The 16,872-nt window shown below is 42.5% G+C and overlaps 1 protein-coding gene across 1 annotated transcript in view; it reads left to right on the top strand.

Moving 5' to 3' along the window:
- Positions 1-15,354: 15,354 nt before the first annotated feature.
- Positions 15,355-16,872, top strand: part of RANBP3L (RAN binding protein 3 like) — a 31,984-nt gene continuing 30,466 nt past the window's right edge. The window contains exon 1 of the mRNA XM_059833617.1: positions 15,355-15,610. Within this exon, the coding sequence (XP_059689600.1) occupies positions 15,355-15,610 (256 nt within the window). The remainder of the gene's footprint in view (positions 15,611-16,872) is intronic.

Here is a 16,872-nt window from a genome sequence, read left to right as displayed (position 1 = left end):
AGCTGCTATTATATTCACATTAGTCAGCTTTGGAAGTGTGTCCTTGAATATTGGTAAGTGTGTGGGACCTGGGAAGTGGTGATGAACAGCTTACGTCTTCCAGGGATGTTCTGGGAGACAAACACTTTTAGAGTGGAAGCATTTCTGGGGTTCAGTTGGTAAACAAAATTCCCCTACATTCATTCAAGATAAAGATGAAGGTTGCAGAGTTCAAATCACAAAAGCCAGGAAATTAAAACATGATGTTTCTAACAACACCACTACTACAACTGATTTGTATTTCTGTTCCTGTTTCCCTGGCTAAATACATAGATTACAATCTTGCTATACCTTATTTAATAAATCATAGAATCATACAAAGATTTAGGTTGCAAAAGAGCTTTAAGATCGTCAAGTCCAACCATTAACCTAGCACTGCCAAGTCCACCACTAAACCATGTCCCTAAGCGCCTCATCTACACGTCTTTTTAAACACCTCCAGGGATGGTGACTCAAGCACCTCCCTGGCCAGCCCATTCCAATGCCTGACAAGCCTTTAAGTGAACCTAATATCCAATCTAAACCTCCCCTGGCACAACCTGAGTCTGTTTCCTCTTGTCCTATCGCTTGTTACTTGGGAGAAGCGACCAGCTCCCACCTCACTACAACCTCCTTTCAGGTGCTTGTAGAGAGCGATAAGGTCTCCCCTCAACCTCCTCTTCTCCAGGCTGAACAACTGCAGTTCCCTCAGCCGCTCCTTATAAGTCTTGTGCTCCAGACCCCTCACCAGCTTTGTTGCCCTTCTCTGGACACGCTCCAGCACCTCAATGTCCTTCTTGTAGTGAGGGGCCCAAAACTGAACACAGGATTTGAGGTGCGGCCTCACCAGCGCCGAGTACAGGGGCACGATCACCTCCCTACTCCTGCTGCCACACTATTTCTGATACAGGCCAGGATGGCGTTGGCCTTCTTGGCCACCTGGGCACACTGCTGGCTCATATTCAGCTGGCTTTTGATCAAATGCTACAAAATACTTAATATAGCCACTTTTACTTACTGATCAAGCATAGATGTTGTTTTACTAACATAAACTCTACAACATTAAACCTATGGTAAAATAGCTTCTACATTTCATATCTAGACCGTTTTGAAAGTAAAGGCTGCTTAGGTAAACGGGATTGAAATTACGCAGTTAATAATGACAGAATTTGAACAGTTCAAATCACATGTGAAAGCACCTGTAATGTACTAAGAGCATTGAGGGAGGAGCTATATGAATTTTCTCTCTGAAAGAGCTTAGATTTTCTGGACTCAAGTAAGGGAACTTAAGTGATTTGTTTTTCACAGGCAAAATTTTATTGTAATTCAGAATTTTTAAACAAATAGCATAGCTTGTCCAAAAACTTAAGGTTTTCACCCCTGGCCTTTAGTATTGTTCCATTTGCAAATCATCTGCAAAAGCCTCCAAAATTATTATTTGGACACGAACAGAGGACACAAACCTACTGCAAGCAGTGTTATCATTTCACTTTAAGACAAATTCTTCATAATATTCATTATTAAACATAAGTGGCTTGTTAAATTAGTGAAGTTTCTGCTACTCAAAAGCAATTTTACATAAAATTCAAAACATTCCAGAGATCTCAAATATTATATATTATATACATTACAGTATAAAAATGAGACTTACATGTGAGTCTTGTAGCTCATTGTGCATCTGTATTTGATTAGAGGTCTGATGGTCTAATTTCCTATCCCAGGTAGAAAAAGAGTGCAATACAAACAGAAAAGAGAATGAAAACTCAGTTAAAGAGGGGTGTATTAAGCAGACTCAGATACCAACAGAGAACACAACACTTATTAACAGCAAGGCAAAACCCAGATATTCCTAACTAAAAGCACAGACTTTTAAATCAGTTTCAAGGACTTCAGCTTCTGTTCCCTACTAGACTTAATGACATATCCATTTAACTTCTGTTTTAATCAGTTTTGTCTTGGGTTTCCTAAATGATTCTTCTTCATTGTTTTTCATTCTTTTAATTCCATCTCTGGACTACCTCCTACAAAAATCTTTGAGGCGGCTGTTAACGTGGCTTGAGGTCAGCTGATAGAGCAGACAGAGGAGCTTTTCAAGTCCTCTCCTTCCCTGAAAGAGCAAACAAGACAGCCCATGCTCTGATCCTGTCCCACTGAGCACAGAAGGAGTTTTTTCTCCCATTTCTCCTTCAATTTTCTTTCAATAATTACTGGAGGCAGGTTAATTAAAACCAAGCCTGTTGTACATAGCATTAAGTAATGTTAACAATGTCCTAGAATATCTATTACAGAAACATTGGAAAGTTGCCAGGACATTGAATGGAGCTAATTTTGTCATGTGACCTAGAGCAGAACATACAGTATTGTAATAGTGACAATGCAGCTCAGTATCACAGTCTGATTTTACACTTTGTAATGCCATGATGCTATTAATATAGTGTGAAATAAATTAGTTGGATGAGGTAGGTAGATGAAGAATAACAAGAAAAGAATCTTTATACCTTATCTTTGCACACAAAGATATTCCAGTGGTAAATGACTAACAAATAAAATAAAACCCTAAGAAGGAGGCCTGCCTGTTGTAATATACCTTACTTATAGTAAGAAGTGATGGTAAGCATTTTAATGCCTATAAAAAGTAGGTATGATTCTACAAATACTTAAAACTCTTGGCTTGTCATGTATTTATGTTTATGCATAAGCTATACCAAAATGTTCCAGAGACTTTAGAGAGATAGTTCCCTAAGTGTGGCCTATTCAAGATTGTAATGATTTTCAGGATTTGCCTAGTTTACTAAACACCAGCCAAAGAGGACACAAAGAGGACAATATTTACAAAGTCACCTGCTGCTTCAGAATTCTTTTTAAAGAAACCTGATGCACACTTTCTCCTTGTACGTTAATTAAAATACTTTTCAAAGTGAGCTCGTTGTTCTTCATGACATTACAATGAAGCTTTCTAAAGTTTGGAAACAAAAGACGTTGGCCTGATTGTCATTAACAAGCCTTGGTGATACCACCTGGTAATCAGTTTCTGAAAGTGATTTTGCAATGTGTTCTACGTAGCAAAATTTTCATGTTGAGGATGGGATCCATTCAACCTAACTGCAGTTCGAAGGCATCTACATCTGGGACAATGACCCTGGGTTTCTTAGACAGTCACTGCAGGCAAATTTACATCTCTAGGGCATGAGTCACCTGACCTTTTCCAAACCTCTCTCTTTAAATTACTGTACATACAGTGCTGCCTTTCCTTATTTTAGGAGTGAGAGTTACCACAGCAGGGCTTTGGTGAGTCTTCATATTATGGCTTAAGAAAGCACTGCACTGGTCCCAGTAGAGTTACTAACCCCATAGGAACATTTTTATGTTTTCACTCATCACAATTCAGAGGCTGGCATTAAACTCACCGTCACTGGCCGCGTAAACCAACACACACTAGCCTATGGACTGCCATGCAAGTATGAATTTCCTTCTATTGCAGGACAGTAATCTGATAGGTGAACAGCTGGGAGGTGGTAAAACATTAAATACCCACATGAACACATTTCAAAATATGAGAGTCAAAACCCTAGCTAGCAATGCAGTTAACAGCACAGTAATGTCCGCTCTTAGAAGCAATGGAATTTGCTTTATCTCTATTATTGTTATGTACAAGAATAAAGCCCTGTACATGCTCTGCTTTCAACACCTGACATTTGGCTAACGGGAGAGGTGTTCACAGGAGAGATTCTCAGACATGGTTTGCTGGAGAGGAGGAGAGTAAAGAGCGAGAGAGAAAGACAACAAAGCTTCCCTTCCCTGACTTGGCAGGGTGTATCTACTGAATTGTTTTTAACTGAGCTTCATCTTATTTTTGTCCTTTCATAGATGCGACTTCATCTATCTCACTTTGGAGGTGTCTGGAGAACCTTGAGTCTCGGCTCCTTCCGCAGTCAGTGGAGGGAGAGTGTCTGTCCAGAGGCAGTTCAGATCACAGGAATAAAACACCCTCTCTGAGGTACAATGTAGAAGTAGAGCAATGAGGCTCTTAATTTAGGTGCCTTACTTAAGTGCCTAAAATTAGATGGGTGTAATTTCAGGCAATAGTGCTTTGGATACAGAGAACTGGAATGTGTTTTCCTTGAGTAACTACAAGGCATTAACAGCTCTCACAGTATTTGTTAACAATTCTTTTCTTGATTGCTCTTTGAAACCCAGAAATGTCAGGAGTATTTTGCTAGGTTTTCTACGGTATTGAATGCTTTGTGGGATCCTTACTCATGATGCACCCTAAAATGTTAGATCAAAGTAAGTATTGTTGTCTTGCAAATTATCATGAGTGATTTAAAATAAAGGTCCAAATATTTAGACTTTAATCATAAAATTAGGCTCTGGTGTAAAAGTTGTTTAGTACATCTGTGTTTAAATTAATGATATGGTCCTTATATATTTTCAAATAAAGTTTTGCAAGACTTCTGATTTACTACTGCATCATGTCCTGATTAAAATGTTGTACTCTACAATATAAATAGAGCACATGTAGAATGAATTGAAAATTGGCTGGTGTTGCTCAGAAAGTAGCTGTCTTTGGGGAATGACCAGTGAACATGTGTGGGTTTTTCTAGAGACTGGAAGCCTGCAGCTGTTCTACATTTACATCAACAGTGTATGTAGTGAACAATGATTTTGGAGGGGGTTGTCCAGATGGCTTTGTAACTCAGGCTTATTTAAAGAAAGAATGCTTTAATATGGCAAAATATAAAGTTAAAAGTCTAGCAGTGGGAATGTGTGCATCTGCACAAAGTGGGAAAACGTATTGTGAACAGCTCTAACTCTGGAAAGACTAGAGGTCATACAGGGTGCACTCGTTATGTGGTGTTGAAGCAGTCCTGCTCTCCTGTCCTGCATGTTCAGAGGATGTGCTGGAGAGAGCTACAGGTCTCTGTCTGCTTAGATTTTCTTGGTATGAAAACAGAACATATTGGCGGTAGGGAGTGGGAAGAAAGGCACTTAAAGAACAATGCAATCATCAGGCACAGCCAACATGCATTCACAAAGGGAAAGTCCTGTTCAGCTAACTTGTTATCCTTCTATGATAAGGTCACCCATCTAGTGGATGAAGGGAAGGTGGTGGCTGTTGTTTTTCTGGATTTTAGTAAGGCTTTTGATGCTGTCCCTCACAGCATCCTTCTGGAGAAGTTGTCCAACTGTGAGAAGAGCAGGTACATGGTGCCCTGGGTGAAGAACTGGCTAAAGGGCAGGGCTCAAGGGGTTGCAGTGAATGGGGCTACATCTGGCTGGCCACTGGTCACCAGTGGTGCTCCTCAGGGTTCAATTCTAGGGCCAGTTCTGTGCAATATATTTATCAATGATCTGGATGCAGGAGCTGAATGCACCATGAGCAAGTTTGCTGATGATAACAAACTGGGAGGTACTGTTGACTCTCTTGGGGGACAAGAGGCCTTGCAGAGGGATCTAGATAGACTGGAGCACTGGGCAATCATCAATGGTATGAAATTTAATAAGAACAAATGCTGGATTCTGCACCTAGGATGGAATAATGCCAGACCTAAGTACTAATTGGGAGAGGAGTGGCTGGAAAGCAAGCCCTGCAGAAAGGGATCTGGGGGTGCTCATCGACAGCAACAAGAGTCAGCAGTGTGCCCTGGCAGCCAAGAGGGTAAACGGCATCCTGGGGTGCATCAAGCACAGCACAACCAGCCAGTCAAAAGAGGCGATTATCCCACTTTATTCAGCATTGGTGCAGCCTCACCTTGAGCACTGTGTGCAGTTCTGGGTCCCACGATTTAAGAAGGATGTGAAGGTCCTTGAATGTGTCCAGAGGAGAGCAACAAAGCTGGTGAGAGGGCTGGAAGGCATGTCCTGTGAGGAGCAGCTGAGGACTCTGGGTTTGGCTAGTCTGGAGAAAAGGAGGCTTTTTTGGGGAGGGGAAGTGGAGAGTAGGTGCTGATCTCTTCTCCCTGGTATCCAGTGACAGGGTGCATGGGGATTGGTCAAAACTGCATCAGGGGGTGTTCAGAATAGTTATTAAGAAAGACTTCTTTAGTGGAAGGGCTGGAAGGAATGTCCTATGAGGAGCAGCTGAGGACTTTGGGTTTGTCTAGTTTGGAGAAAAGGAGGCTGAGGGGCAACCTCATTGCTCTCTACAGCTTCCTGAAGAGGGGAAGTGGAGAGGGAGATGCTGATCTTTTCTCCCTGGTATCCATTGACAGGACACACAGGAATCGTTCAAAGCTGCACCAGGGCAGGTTCAGACTTGACATGAGGAAGCATTTCTTTACCCAGAGGGTGGTCAAACACTGGAACCGGCTTCCTAGAGAGGTAGTTGATGCCCCAACCCTGTCAGTGTTTCAGAGGCATTTGGACAATGCCCTTAACGACATGCTTTAACTTTTGGTCAGCCCTGAAGTGGTCAGGCAGTTGGACTGGATGATTGTTGTAGGTCCCTTCCAACTGAAATATTCTATTCTATTCTATTCTATTCTATTCTATTCTATTCTATTCTATTCTATTGAATAAGGGGAAAAAAGTAAGGACAACAGTGATTTTCCAGGTTTTAGCAAGACAGGAAGTCATCACACAGCAAGAACACACACAAGGCAACTCAAGAGCTGGGAAATGCTCTTGGTACCACAACCATTACCACAGTAACGGAACTTCTCGGGGAACACTTTGTAAGCTTGCAGGTTGTTTTACAAGACATTGTAAAACAAGTTAATAGGTGTTGCAGGCTAAAGAGGTAGTTTTACTTCTTTATAAAATGTGGATGACCAGATACTAGATAGTACATATTATTTCATACTACATTATTTTATATATTCATAACATACGAAGGAGAAGAAGGTGATTGGCATAGGCAATGCAGGTGATTATTGCCCCTTACTTAGCACTTGTTAGACTGCATGTAGGATATTGCATTCAATTTAAGGCCCCACAGTACAAAAAAGACATTGATAAACTGGAGCAAGTTCAGCACAGGGCCATGAAAGTAGTCAGGGGCCTAGAGCACTTGCCCTGGGATGAGGGGCTGAGGAAGCTGGGCTTGTTCAGTCTGCAGAAGCAGCTTCAAGGAGATCTCGCAGCAGCCTTCCAAAACTTTAGAAGAGCTTATTAAGAAGATGAAGCCAGACAAAAGTCTGAGGTGCACAGCAAGAGAACAAGACAGAGTGGTCATAAATTGAAATGGGGGAGGATCTTACTGAATATAAAGAAAAAAGCACAGGTTGTTCAGAGCAGTTGTGGAATCCCTGTTCATGGAGGTTTTTAAGACTCAGCTGAATAAAGCCCTGAGCAACCTGGTCTGATATCAGTGTCCACCCTGCTTTGAGCAGGAGGTTAGACTAGATGATTCCCTGAGGTCCCTTCTAACCTGTATCATTCTGTCACTCCATGATTTTCATACATAATTTTTGATGTGGAAAAACAAAATAAATTTAAAAATCCAAGCCAATGATTTAAAAACTGAAAAAAATTACTTATACTGACATACATTTATATAGTTCCAGCTCTTTAGTGCAAAATACGTACTATAAATAGATTTGGTAGTGTATATATTGCTTTCACAAATAAGTACACGGGAGGGACTGCTCATGCACATTCACACAGACATACATCTGTGGAAAATGTGCCCTTTTGATAAAGCGCATTCCCCCAAATCTTACATAGTACTACTAGTAACAATTAATTTTATTTTTATAATGTCTTTCATTTTTGGACTTCAGCGTGTGATATAGGATGATATAACAAGCATAGAGTTAATTCCAAACTGGCTGGTGCCTCTTAGTCTTTAACGAGTTTGATTTGACAGCCTTGGGGATAAAAAATGAATGTGTACATCCTGAATAAGCAACATGCCTGGGAAGTCCGTTCATTTTCCTGAGCTGTTGGTTATCAGAACACCACATGGACCCAAACTGTTAAAAATACTTTTGTTTCGCAATGCATGTTTGTTCTGGAATACTGTCATGGAAATTTAAGTTGCAATTTACTGCCAAACACATCCCTCTCTAGTTTAAACGGTCTTCACCAAGCTTTGTACCTCCCCCTAATCCCTTGTCAGGCAGCTGTGCTAAGTGACCCAGCAGGGCTCAGAGCCTTTTCCTTTTCCTTCTGCATGACTCTGCCCAAGTTAGGAGCTGGATCTCACTTACCAGCCCTGAGGCTGCCGTAAACATCCAGTCAATAGCCCTCCCGGTCTGCGTAAGCAGTAATTAGAGCTGGCAGCAAGATGTGCTCTCTCACCACCTTCATGCCTCCTTCCCATTCAAAGGCCGAGTGTGTTGCAACCCTAGATCTAGTTGCCCTTGCCTGTGGGGCAGGTGAAAGGAGAACACGCTGTGAGTAATCACAGCGTAACAGGCACATACTCAGTTACCTCACTGAGCTCCCCTCTGTTCAGCTGTTTTACCACACAGCTGAACAGACAGGCAGGCCAGAAATTCTGGCACACAGACCCCTCTCAAATACAGCACTGGAACTGGTCTGAGAAATTAAATGTGGGAAGGGGTTAAAAATTAATAAAATGCACCACTGCACTAGGCCAAACTGAGCAGAGTGTAAATTCTGTGTTATGGGAAATTAGTAAAGGACAATGAGTAAAGTACTGAGAAAACTGCTTCTTAAGTATTTATTCCTTGAAACTATATGTCTGCTGTTACCAAAATCTCATGTCTATTCTTTTGTTGTTTAGATGTGGAGAACAGAAATGTCACAGCTGCAGGGTGCCATTATAGACACTATTTGTTTATGAGGGTGGGGGGCAAGGTGGCAAATACTGTGATAGGAATGATATTCCCTCCTAAAATTTTAGTAAGTGGTGAGTGCTCAAAGCATGCGATAGGTGCCTTTTGGTTGAGTGATTAATACATCTGAAATCAAAATGAAGGTATCATGCTTGCTTTATTCATGTTAAATAAGGAATTCTCAGAGGTTATCTTTGGATAAATAGGAGTCATGTGAGTGGATCATGCTGACATTCACAAATTCTGTGCTATCCTTGGAGGTTCTGTTTAATGAGAGGAACAAATCTGCAGGGGAGAGTGCCAGCCCTTCCAACGACAGCAGGACACATGCAGGCATTTTCAGGAATTTGACTGAACGCTAATTGCAAACACTTGGGGTTTTTTGTTATAGTTGAGTGTTCACAAAACTGTTAGACTCAAAATTAGATTGTAATGTCTTTGGTCTAGAGTTACTAGTTCTAGTTACTTTGTCTATAAAAGAACGTTGCACCATTTGGAGGCTTGAAGAAATAAGGAATTTCTCTTATGACCTAGCTAAGACTACAGCACAGCTAACTTCTCCACTTTTTACTTTTATCTCTCTTAATCCAAATTGAATTTCATCATGGTGTGATGAAAAACTACTTATGGAGAAGCCAACTGTTGGTTAATCTACATTTTCATAGATGAAATGTCAAAAGTTCAGGATATGTACGCTCTATGATTTCCAAAAAATTATTTTGCCCTTTTTTTACTTTTAGTTTACAGTTTCAGGTGATGTTCTGCACTCACTTTGCTGTCACAGTGTATTAAAGATTTTATTATTTGAAGGAGTTTTGCAAGGAAAATGAATATGGTATTAACACAAGGATATGACAATGGATGCTGTGTTGGACCACAGTATCCTGTCTTCAGCAGTGGCCAGCAATGGATGCTGAAGCTGAGGACAGGATGAGCCGATGTGACGCTTCCCCAGAATACTCTTTCCTTCTCCAGCAGTTGTACTTCGGGACATCTAATGATCCCAAAGGATTCTATCAAATCTGTCAGAGGGAGCTGTAAGGATTCATTTCAAACATCTCTATCTGTTGACTGTCAGCTGGTTCAGCTGGTTTCACTGCAGACTTTCTGTTGCTGTCAGGGCTGGTGCTTTCTGCAGGCTGACCTCAGTGTGCTCAACAATCACATGGCTGAGGCAGCCATTCTTTATGTTTTATTTCAAAGGTACCCCTAGATAGTAATAATTGCATGCATGAAACACATTAAGAATCATGTGTTCTTTGTGACCATTCAAACCCACTGATTTTGAAGGGACTTCTGTCACTGATACAAAATAGGCTGCAGGTTCCACGTTAGTCCAAGAGGCAGTGCCAGGGAAGGTGTGGCAGTGGCAGGAGCATGCAGAGCGGGACAGTGGTGCGGGCTGTGCGTGCTTTACTCTGCTTCCTTTCTCTACACCTACCATACCACTTGGCAGGAAGAAGGACTCTGGCCCTTAGCATTTTTTTTCTGAATGTTCAATTTAACTGACAAAAAAAGATGCCTAGAAATAAAGAATTCTTCCACTACAGAATGAAACATTCAGAATCAGAGCGTGAAACATGGAGATAGGTAACTTGCATTTTCAAACAAAATGTAGGTGTTTGAAAGGCATGGCCAAATCGAGCGTTACTGAGTAAAGAAGAAAAGCTACAGTGTGAGGAAAAATTAATTACGACTCTTCACATTGTGAAAAGCATCAAAGCATAATTCACATCAAACCATGGAAACATGAAAAAAATGATTAGGTGGAAATACTCAGAGCTTGGTTTTGGAGGAACTGGAGTATTTCTCATCACATTTGCTCTTATAATTTTATGGTTACATGTTTGTCATTTCTGTGATTCTAAGGAAAAAACTTAAAACATTAGATTTGCTGGGCATTTTTTTCTTACTACTGTGTAAGTTGTGTTATTTTACATTTTGAAATATCCTGAGCCTTTTGGGATCACTGCCTGGAGATATATAAACCAACATATTGACAATGAAATGTAACACCATGTAAATCTTGCCTCTTCTGAAGTTTTACAACATTTTAAACTCACCTAAGTTCAAGCAATGCATTCTAATATTTGTAATTGTTTTGAACAAGCGTTGGCCAAAAGTTAAGCTAAGCTGGAGCAATGTATAATTTCTAAATTAAGTTGGTAAAATGGAAATCAGGAAAATGTCTGTGAATTCAGCCATTAAATTGTTTCAATTTTTCAGATCTAAATGTAAAAATGTAATGTGATCCAACGTAGATCATACATAAAGAAAACATTCTCTCAACTAGGAATGGGCCTCATCTGCAAAGGTAAGACCATGATCTGCCTCTGGATCCAAGTTTTCCAAATGTTCTGGGATACTAGGGCTTTAGACTACAAATCAAGCCTGTCTTTTATATAAACAATGACATTTAATTTCATACACTTCTAAACTCAGACTTCCATTTTACTTGGCCACACTTGGTATTTAAATACACTTATTTACAGTATTTTAAATGGGTTTTGCAATAATAAGTTGCAGTGCGGAAGGTTGATTACACACTGATCACAACAGAACCCAAAACAATGCCCAGCAAGAACTGATTGTTCAGAATCATTAGGTCAGTCTCAGTACATTTTCAGACTCCCGCAAGTTTTTGCTAACCTCTATGACCTTTACGGATTTTTGAACATAAAGAGGTATCAGTCCCCTCGTTTTGAGAGTAAAAACATGTTTTTACACTAGTTTTTTAAAAGACAATAATTTTTATGTCAAATTACAATGTCCTAATTTTCGGATGTACTAAGCAACTGCAACTCAAGCTGAATTCAGAAGAAGCTTCTCAAAAAGAGCAACGAAGATGCCCTTAGAATCAATGCACTCAAAATAAATTAGTTTACCATTGTTTAGAATTGACCTTCTAAAATTGGCCCATAGGATTAAGATTTTCAACTCAGCCATGAAAAAAATTTTCTTTTTAAGCTATATTAGATATATCAATAAGGAACAGAAAATGCTCAGCATCTTCCAACATGCAAATGGCCTGTTTATGTCTTTATTCACCGTATTATTCACATTGTTCACCAAAAGCGTAAGGGTCTTGATCATGTAGTAGAGTACACAGTAAGATAATGCAGTACAGTATGCATATATGTAAGCATAATTTAAAACTCTGTGTACCTAGAAAATCTGTAGATCACTATGTATGAACACACAGAAGAAAATGTGTTACCAATTTATTAGTATTCAATTTCTAAGAATTCATTTATTTGGCAGAAATCAATATGTAGTAAATTAAAAAAAAAGCAGTGATGTCAATTATTTAGAGATTTGTAAGCCTAAAGTAAGCCATCAACTAAATACTCTTGCAATCAGACCAAGTATTAACATGACTCAAAAGCTACCTAAGAGATAGGGAGAGAAAGTAGAAAGAAATTATTAGTTTCATTGAGCAGAGGTTAAAAACAGATTTCATATTAAGGCCTGTAGTGTTGATGAATTGGAAATCCAGCAGCAGCATTTGCAAATGAGTTATTTAAGTCAGTCAGTTGAGAGAAGACGTTGAAGAAGTTGAGAAGTCTTCCACCCTACTAAGTGAATTGTCACTAAAATGGCAAATAGAAGGACTAATGACATAATACTAATGAGAAATTACTGTCTTGAAGAAAAAAATCCTTTATAAATGCATGTTACTGGACTCTAAATTAACTCTTTGATAATCGCAAAAAATTGAATTGGGCATTACCCCAAACAGCATGTTAACAGCTCTGTTCAATCTGCAATATGACAGAAAAATGATTGAGATATTAGGAAACATGGAAGAGAATGAAAAATAATTCTGGAGAAACGAGGCATAGCTGTGTGCCATTGCCTTTTCCACAATGTCGATTCAAGAATTCAAGGCTGGAGAGCTGCAACAGAAGCAGGAGCAATTCTCAGGGGAATAATGATTGAAAAGTTTTCAACACTTTATCTCAGAATATGAATAGAATGTGTGATAAAAGTATGAAACAATGAAACGTTCAGAAGCTCAAACAGGACCGTTGCACATACCAGTAACAAGGCAGTATTCAACTTAAACTGAAAATTTGCAAACCCAAAAATGGTTAACAGTTCTTCACGCAATATGGTGACTGTGGAATTTGCTGACATAATGCGCCCATAAAGTCAAGGGTTTAGTAAGGTTTAGACAGAAGCTGCACATTTAATTGGAGTTCACAAAAATACCTGGTACTAACAGTTCAGGTTGAGGGTACTGCACCTTGAATGCTGTGTTCAGTTTTGGGCCCCTCACTGCAAGAAGGACATTGAGGTGCTGGAGTGTGTCCAGAGAAGGGCAACAAAGCTGGTGAGGGGTCTGGAGCACAAGACTTATAAGGAGCGGCTGAGGGAACTGCAGTTGTTCAGCCTGGAGAAGAGGAGGTTGAGGGGAGACCTTATCGCTCTCTACAAGCACCTGAAAGGAGGTTGTAGTGAGGTGGGAGCTGGTCGCTTCTCCCAAGTAACAAGCGATAGGACAAGAGGAAACAGACTCAGGTTGTGCCAGGGGAGGTTTAGATTGGATATTAGGAAGAACTTCTTCACTTAAAGGCTTGTCAGGCATTGGAATGGGCTGGCCAGGGAGGTGGTTGAGTCACCATCCCTGGAGGTGTTTAAAAGACGTGTAGATGAGGCGCTTAGGGACATGGTTTAGTGGTGGACTTGCAATGCTAGGTTAATGGACTTGATGATCTTAAATCTCTATTGCAACCTAAATGTTTGTATGATTCTATGGTTCTTCTGCAGTAGGGGTAAAATGGTACACTTCAGGATTTATGTGAACTCACAATGGGGCTCTAATGAAGGAAAACTTACTCAACATCTGCCTGCTCTTGGACTTACTGCATCTTTTTCTATGAAACGTCTGATACAGGCTGTGCGGCGAAACTAGATTAGACTAGACCTATGGTTCTGATGAAATTCCCACCTTTTTGTCTTGAACTATTAGGATTAGAGGCAGTGTAACACCAGGCCTGAAATATAATGGCCTGAAATTGCTCCCACTTGGAGAGTTTGAGATTTACCATTTAAGTGAACAACAGGAGACACAGGCTAGGCTTTATAAACTTGCTGCACAGCGCATCTGGAAGGAGGGGACCGTAACACTGGTTTTTGCTGACACTGCATCTGGTTCATGTCAGCATAGGAATAATCATAGTGCTTGGCTGCTTTGCTTGATGTTTTGTCTTCTTTTTGAAAACAAAAAGCCCAAAAATCAATACCGAGTGCAGTTTCAAAGCAGACTGCTACCAAGGAAAATCTACAATTCCATTAGAGGGAAAAATATAGGTCTTTCACGATGACACCACCAATTAGGGCAGCAGCACCGGTGTCTTTACGGGGCTCGGCTTTACTGGATGCATTTTTACGATACGCTGTGTTGCGACCGGCCGGACAAGGGCTCAGGCTGCGGCGAGGGATGTGCTCACGGGCGGCGCTGCAGCCCCTCCCGCCCCCTCCCGCTCCAGCGCCGCCAGGGGGCGCCGGGCACCGCCCCGCAAAGCTCCCCGCAGGCCTCTGCCCTCCGGGCCCGGGTCCGAGCCCGCCGGCTGCCGGCCCCAGCTTCTTCGGCCCACGCCGTGACAAGCCATCAAAGGCAGCTGCCGGCCTTCGCCGCCCTTTCCTGGGCTGGAGGCCGTGGTGGACCACGGCGTTCAGCCCTCACAACCTGGTGAAAGCCCTGTAAGGTCCGTCCCCTCCGTGCCGCCGAGGTTCATGGTCCCGGCGGTCTGCGGAGCAGAGGGACAGCAGCTGCGGCAACCCTCGCGGCGTAGTTCAACCGCGACAGGAACAGAGCCACCCCCGGCCGTCCTTCCCCTCCGCCGCCACGGCTGCGCCCGCGGGCAGCCCAGCCCTGCCCGCTGCCTCAGCCGCCAACGTGCACCAACGATCGCATCAGCCGCGGCAGCCGCCAGCCTGTTCCCCGGGGCCCCCGCTCGGCGGGAGGCTCCTCACGCCCCGCTCCGCACGGGGGGTCGCGGGCGGCCCCAGCCCTTCCCCACCCCCCGGCACACGCCGGTGCGCCCACCCGTGACTGAACCCCCCCGGCGTTCTCTCAGCCGTTGCCGGTAAACACCCCGCACAGCCACTCCGGCCGCTTCCCCGCCCGCCCTCTTATGTTAATCTGCCGGGCTTTACATATCCCCTCCCATATCCCCTTAGCCAGCCCCCGCTAAGAGCTTTCCCCGAGCTGTCACTGTAGCACCGGCGCGCCCTCACTCCCCCGCCGGCCGCTGCAGCGGCCGCCGCTCGCTCCGGTGCAGCGCTGCCCGGCGGGCGGTGTCCCGCGGCGCACCCGGCCGTTGGTGGCGGCGCGGCCGTTGACCGTTACGGCGCGGCCGTTGACCGTTACGGCGCGGCCGTTGCTCTCCGGGGGCGGCTGCGAGGGCTGCTCGTCGCGGGCCTCACCTGACTAGTTTTGAGGGGAGGGGTGGCCTAGAGAACAGCTAATAAGGCTAAATCCAAAGTTCTAGACCCAACTACCGCTTATATATATATATATAAGAAAAATAGATACATATATGACTACATATATATATATAAAAAAAAAGGTACTTCTGAGGACCTCATAATGAGAAACCAGCCTATTCCTGCTTGCAAAGGGAATGTTTTATATACAGGTATACAGTGCTCCTGTGCAGGCTGTGACTTTTCAGTCAGATCCAGGCACGGTGCGAGGGCTAAGCCTGACCTCCCCAGAAGAAGAGACTGGCCCAGTGACCCCTGGGCTCTGCACCAAGCTGCTCGCCTGCAAGAACAGACCACCCGCAGCCCCTGCCCCGGCTCCTGTAGCGGAAAGTTAAATCCCAAGGAGGAATGCTGTACAGGTAGGTTTTGTTGGCTAATACCTTTTGCATGTCTCCGTGTTCCCCATCAAAGAAGGTTTCTGGGGAATGGGATAAACACAAAGAATGTGCCTGGTTTGGTAACAGTGTTGTGGGTGATGCAAAACAAGAGCTTGGCTGGATGTAGTTTCTTTGTTGCGAGTTTTTAGTGGTAATCTGTCAGGAATCTACAATTTGTATTTTAGTTGAAGAAAAGACACTACTAGATAATGTATCTTTGGAGTTTTACTTGTAGAGCACCCAAAGTGGTCTCTCCTTGTTTCTGAGAGTGTTGACTCCCCTGTCATTAGAACATTCTACAGCTTTCCAAAATGCTGGGCCTGACAGCGGCTGGGAACAGCGCTTGCTTTCCTGGCCATACCTGGGACCAGTGCTTGGTTTCCTGGCTGTTCCTGTCCTGCGCTGCACACCTAGGCACTGAGAGCGAAACTGGACCAGTCTAGCTCCTCAGAGAGAAGCCTGACTACAGAGGTGGACAGCAAAATCCTTTCTCATCTAGGTAGTGAGGAGGGCCAAGAATTGAGAATGATTAATGTGAAATTGTAGTAGTAACATTTTTTAAGAGGATGCATAAAGAAACAAGTGCTAATGTTAAGGGCATTTTGCAGATGATGCCACCAACCATTTTTTACCACTCAGGTTGATGAATGAACTGAAAACAGCAAGAGGAAGCATGCGCTTTCAAGGTCTAAACCTGATGCTATGACTGATACAGTTTAGAGTGCTTGGGCTAATTTATCAGTTAACCAGCCTTTCCGTTTGTGCTTAGTGTTGAGCACACATAGTCCAATTTACTTACATGCCTAAAATTTAAGGATGTGTGTTGTTGGATCACGGCCTTGTTACCTGCACAGTTCAATTTCTTCACAAAACTGTTACTTCTATGCTACTTTGCAGGGGTTTATGAAATTTAATATTGGTACAATGCCCTGAAAATGGCAAAGCTTTATATGCCTATGAATTTTATTGCCCTTGCATTGAGTACTCTACAGGCTTTTATGATAGACTAAAAGTGCTGAGCACTGGGATGTTGGAAGTTTCAGTGTTTATAAAACAATTTTTGGTTACATACTTTGGCACAGTCCCGCTGGTGTAGTGACACGGTTACTTCTGGCATTGCATCACTGCTAGAATTACATTGTAGTGATGAGACTCCCAAAAATATTTTGTTCACTCTAATGTTTGAAATAAAGCCAACTGGGTTTCATTTCTCTCAGAAATTATGTTAAAGTATTGCTGGGATA

The sequence above is a fragment of the Gavia stellata genome, chromosome Z (genome assembly GCF_030936135.1).
Source record: "Gavia stellata isolate bGavSte3 chromosome Z, bGavSte3.hap2, whole genome shotgun sequence".
In the NCBI taxonomy this organism is placed as follows: Eukaryota; Metazoa; Chordata; class Aves; order Gaviiformes; family Gaviidae; genus Gavia; species Gavia stellata.
This window is presented reverse-complemented; position numbering and strand designations above follow the sequence as displayed.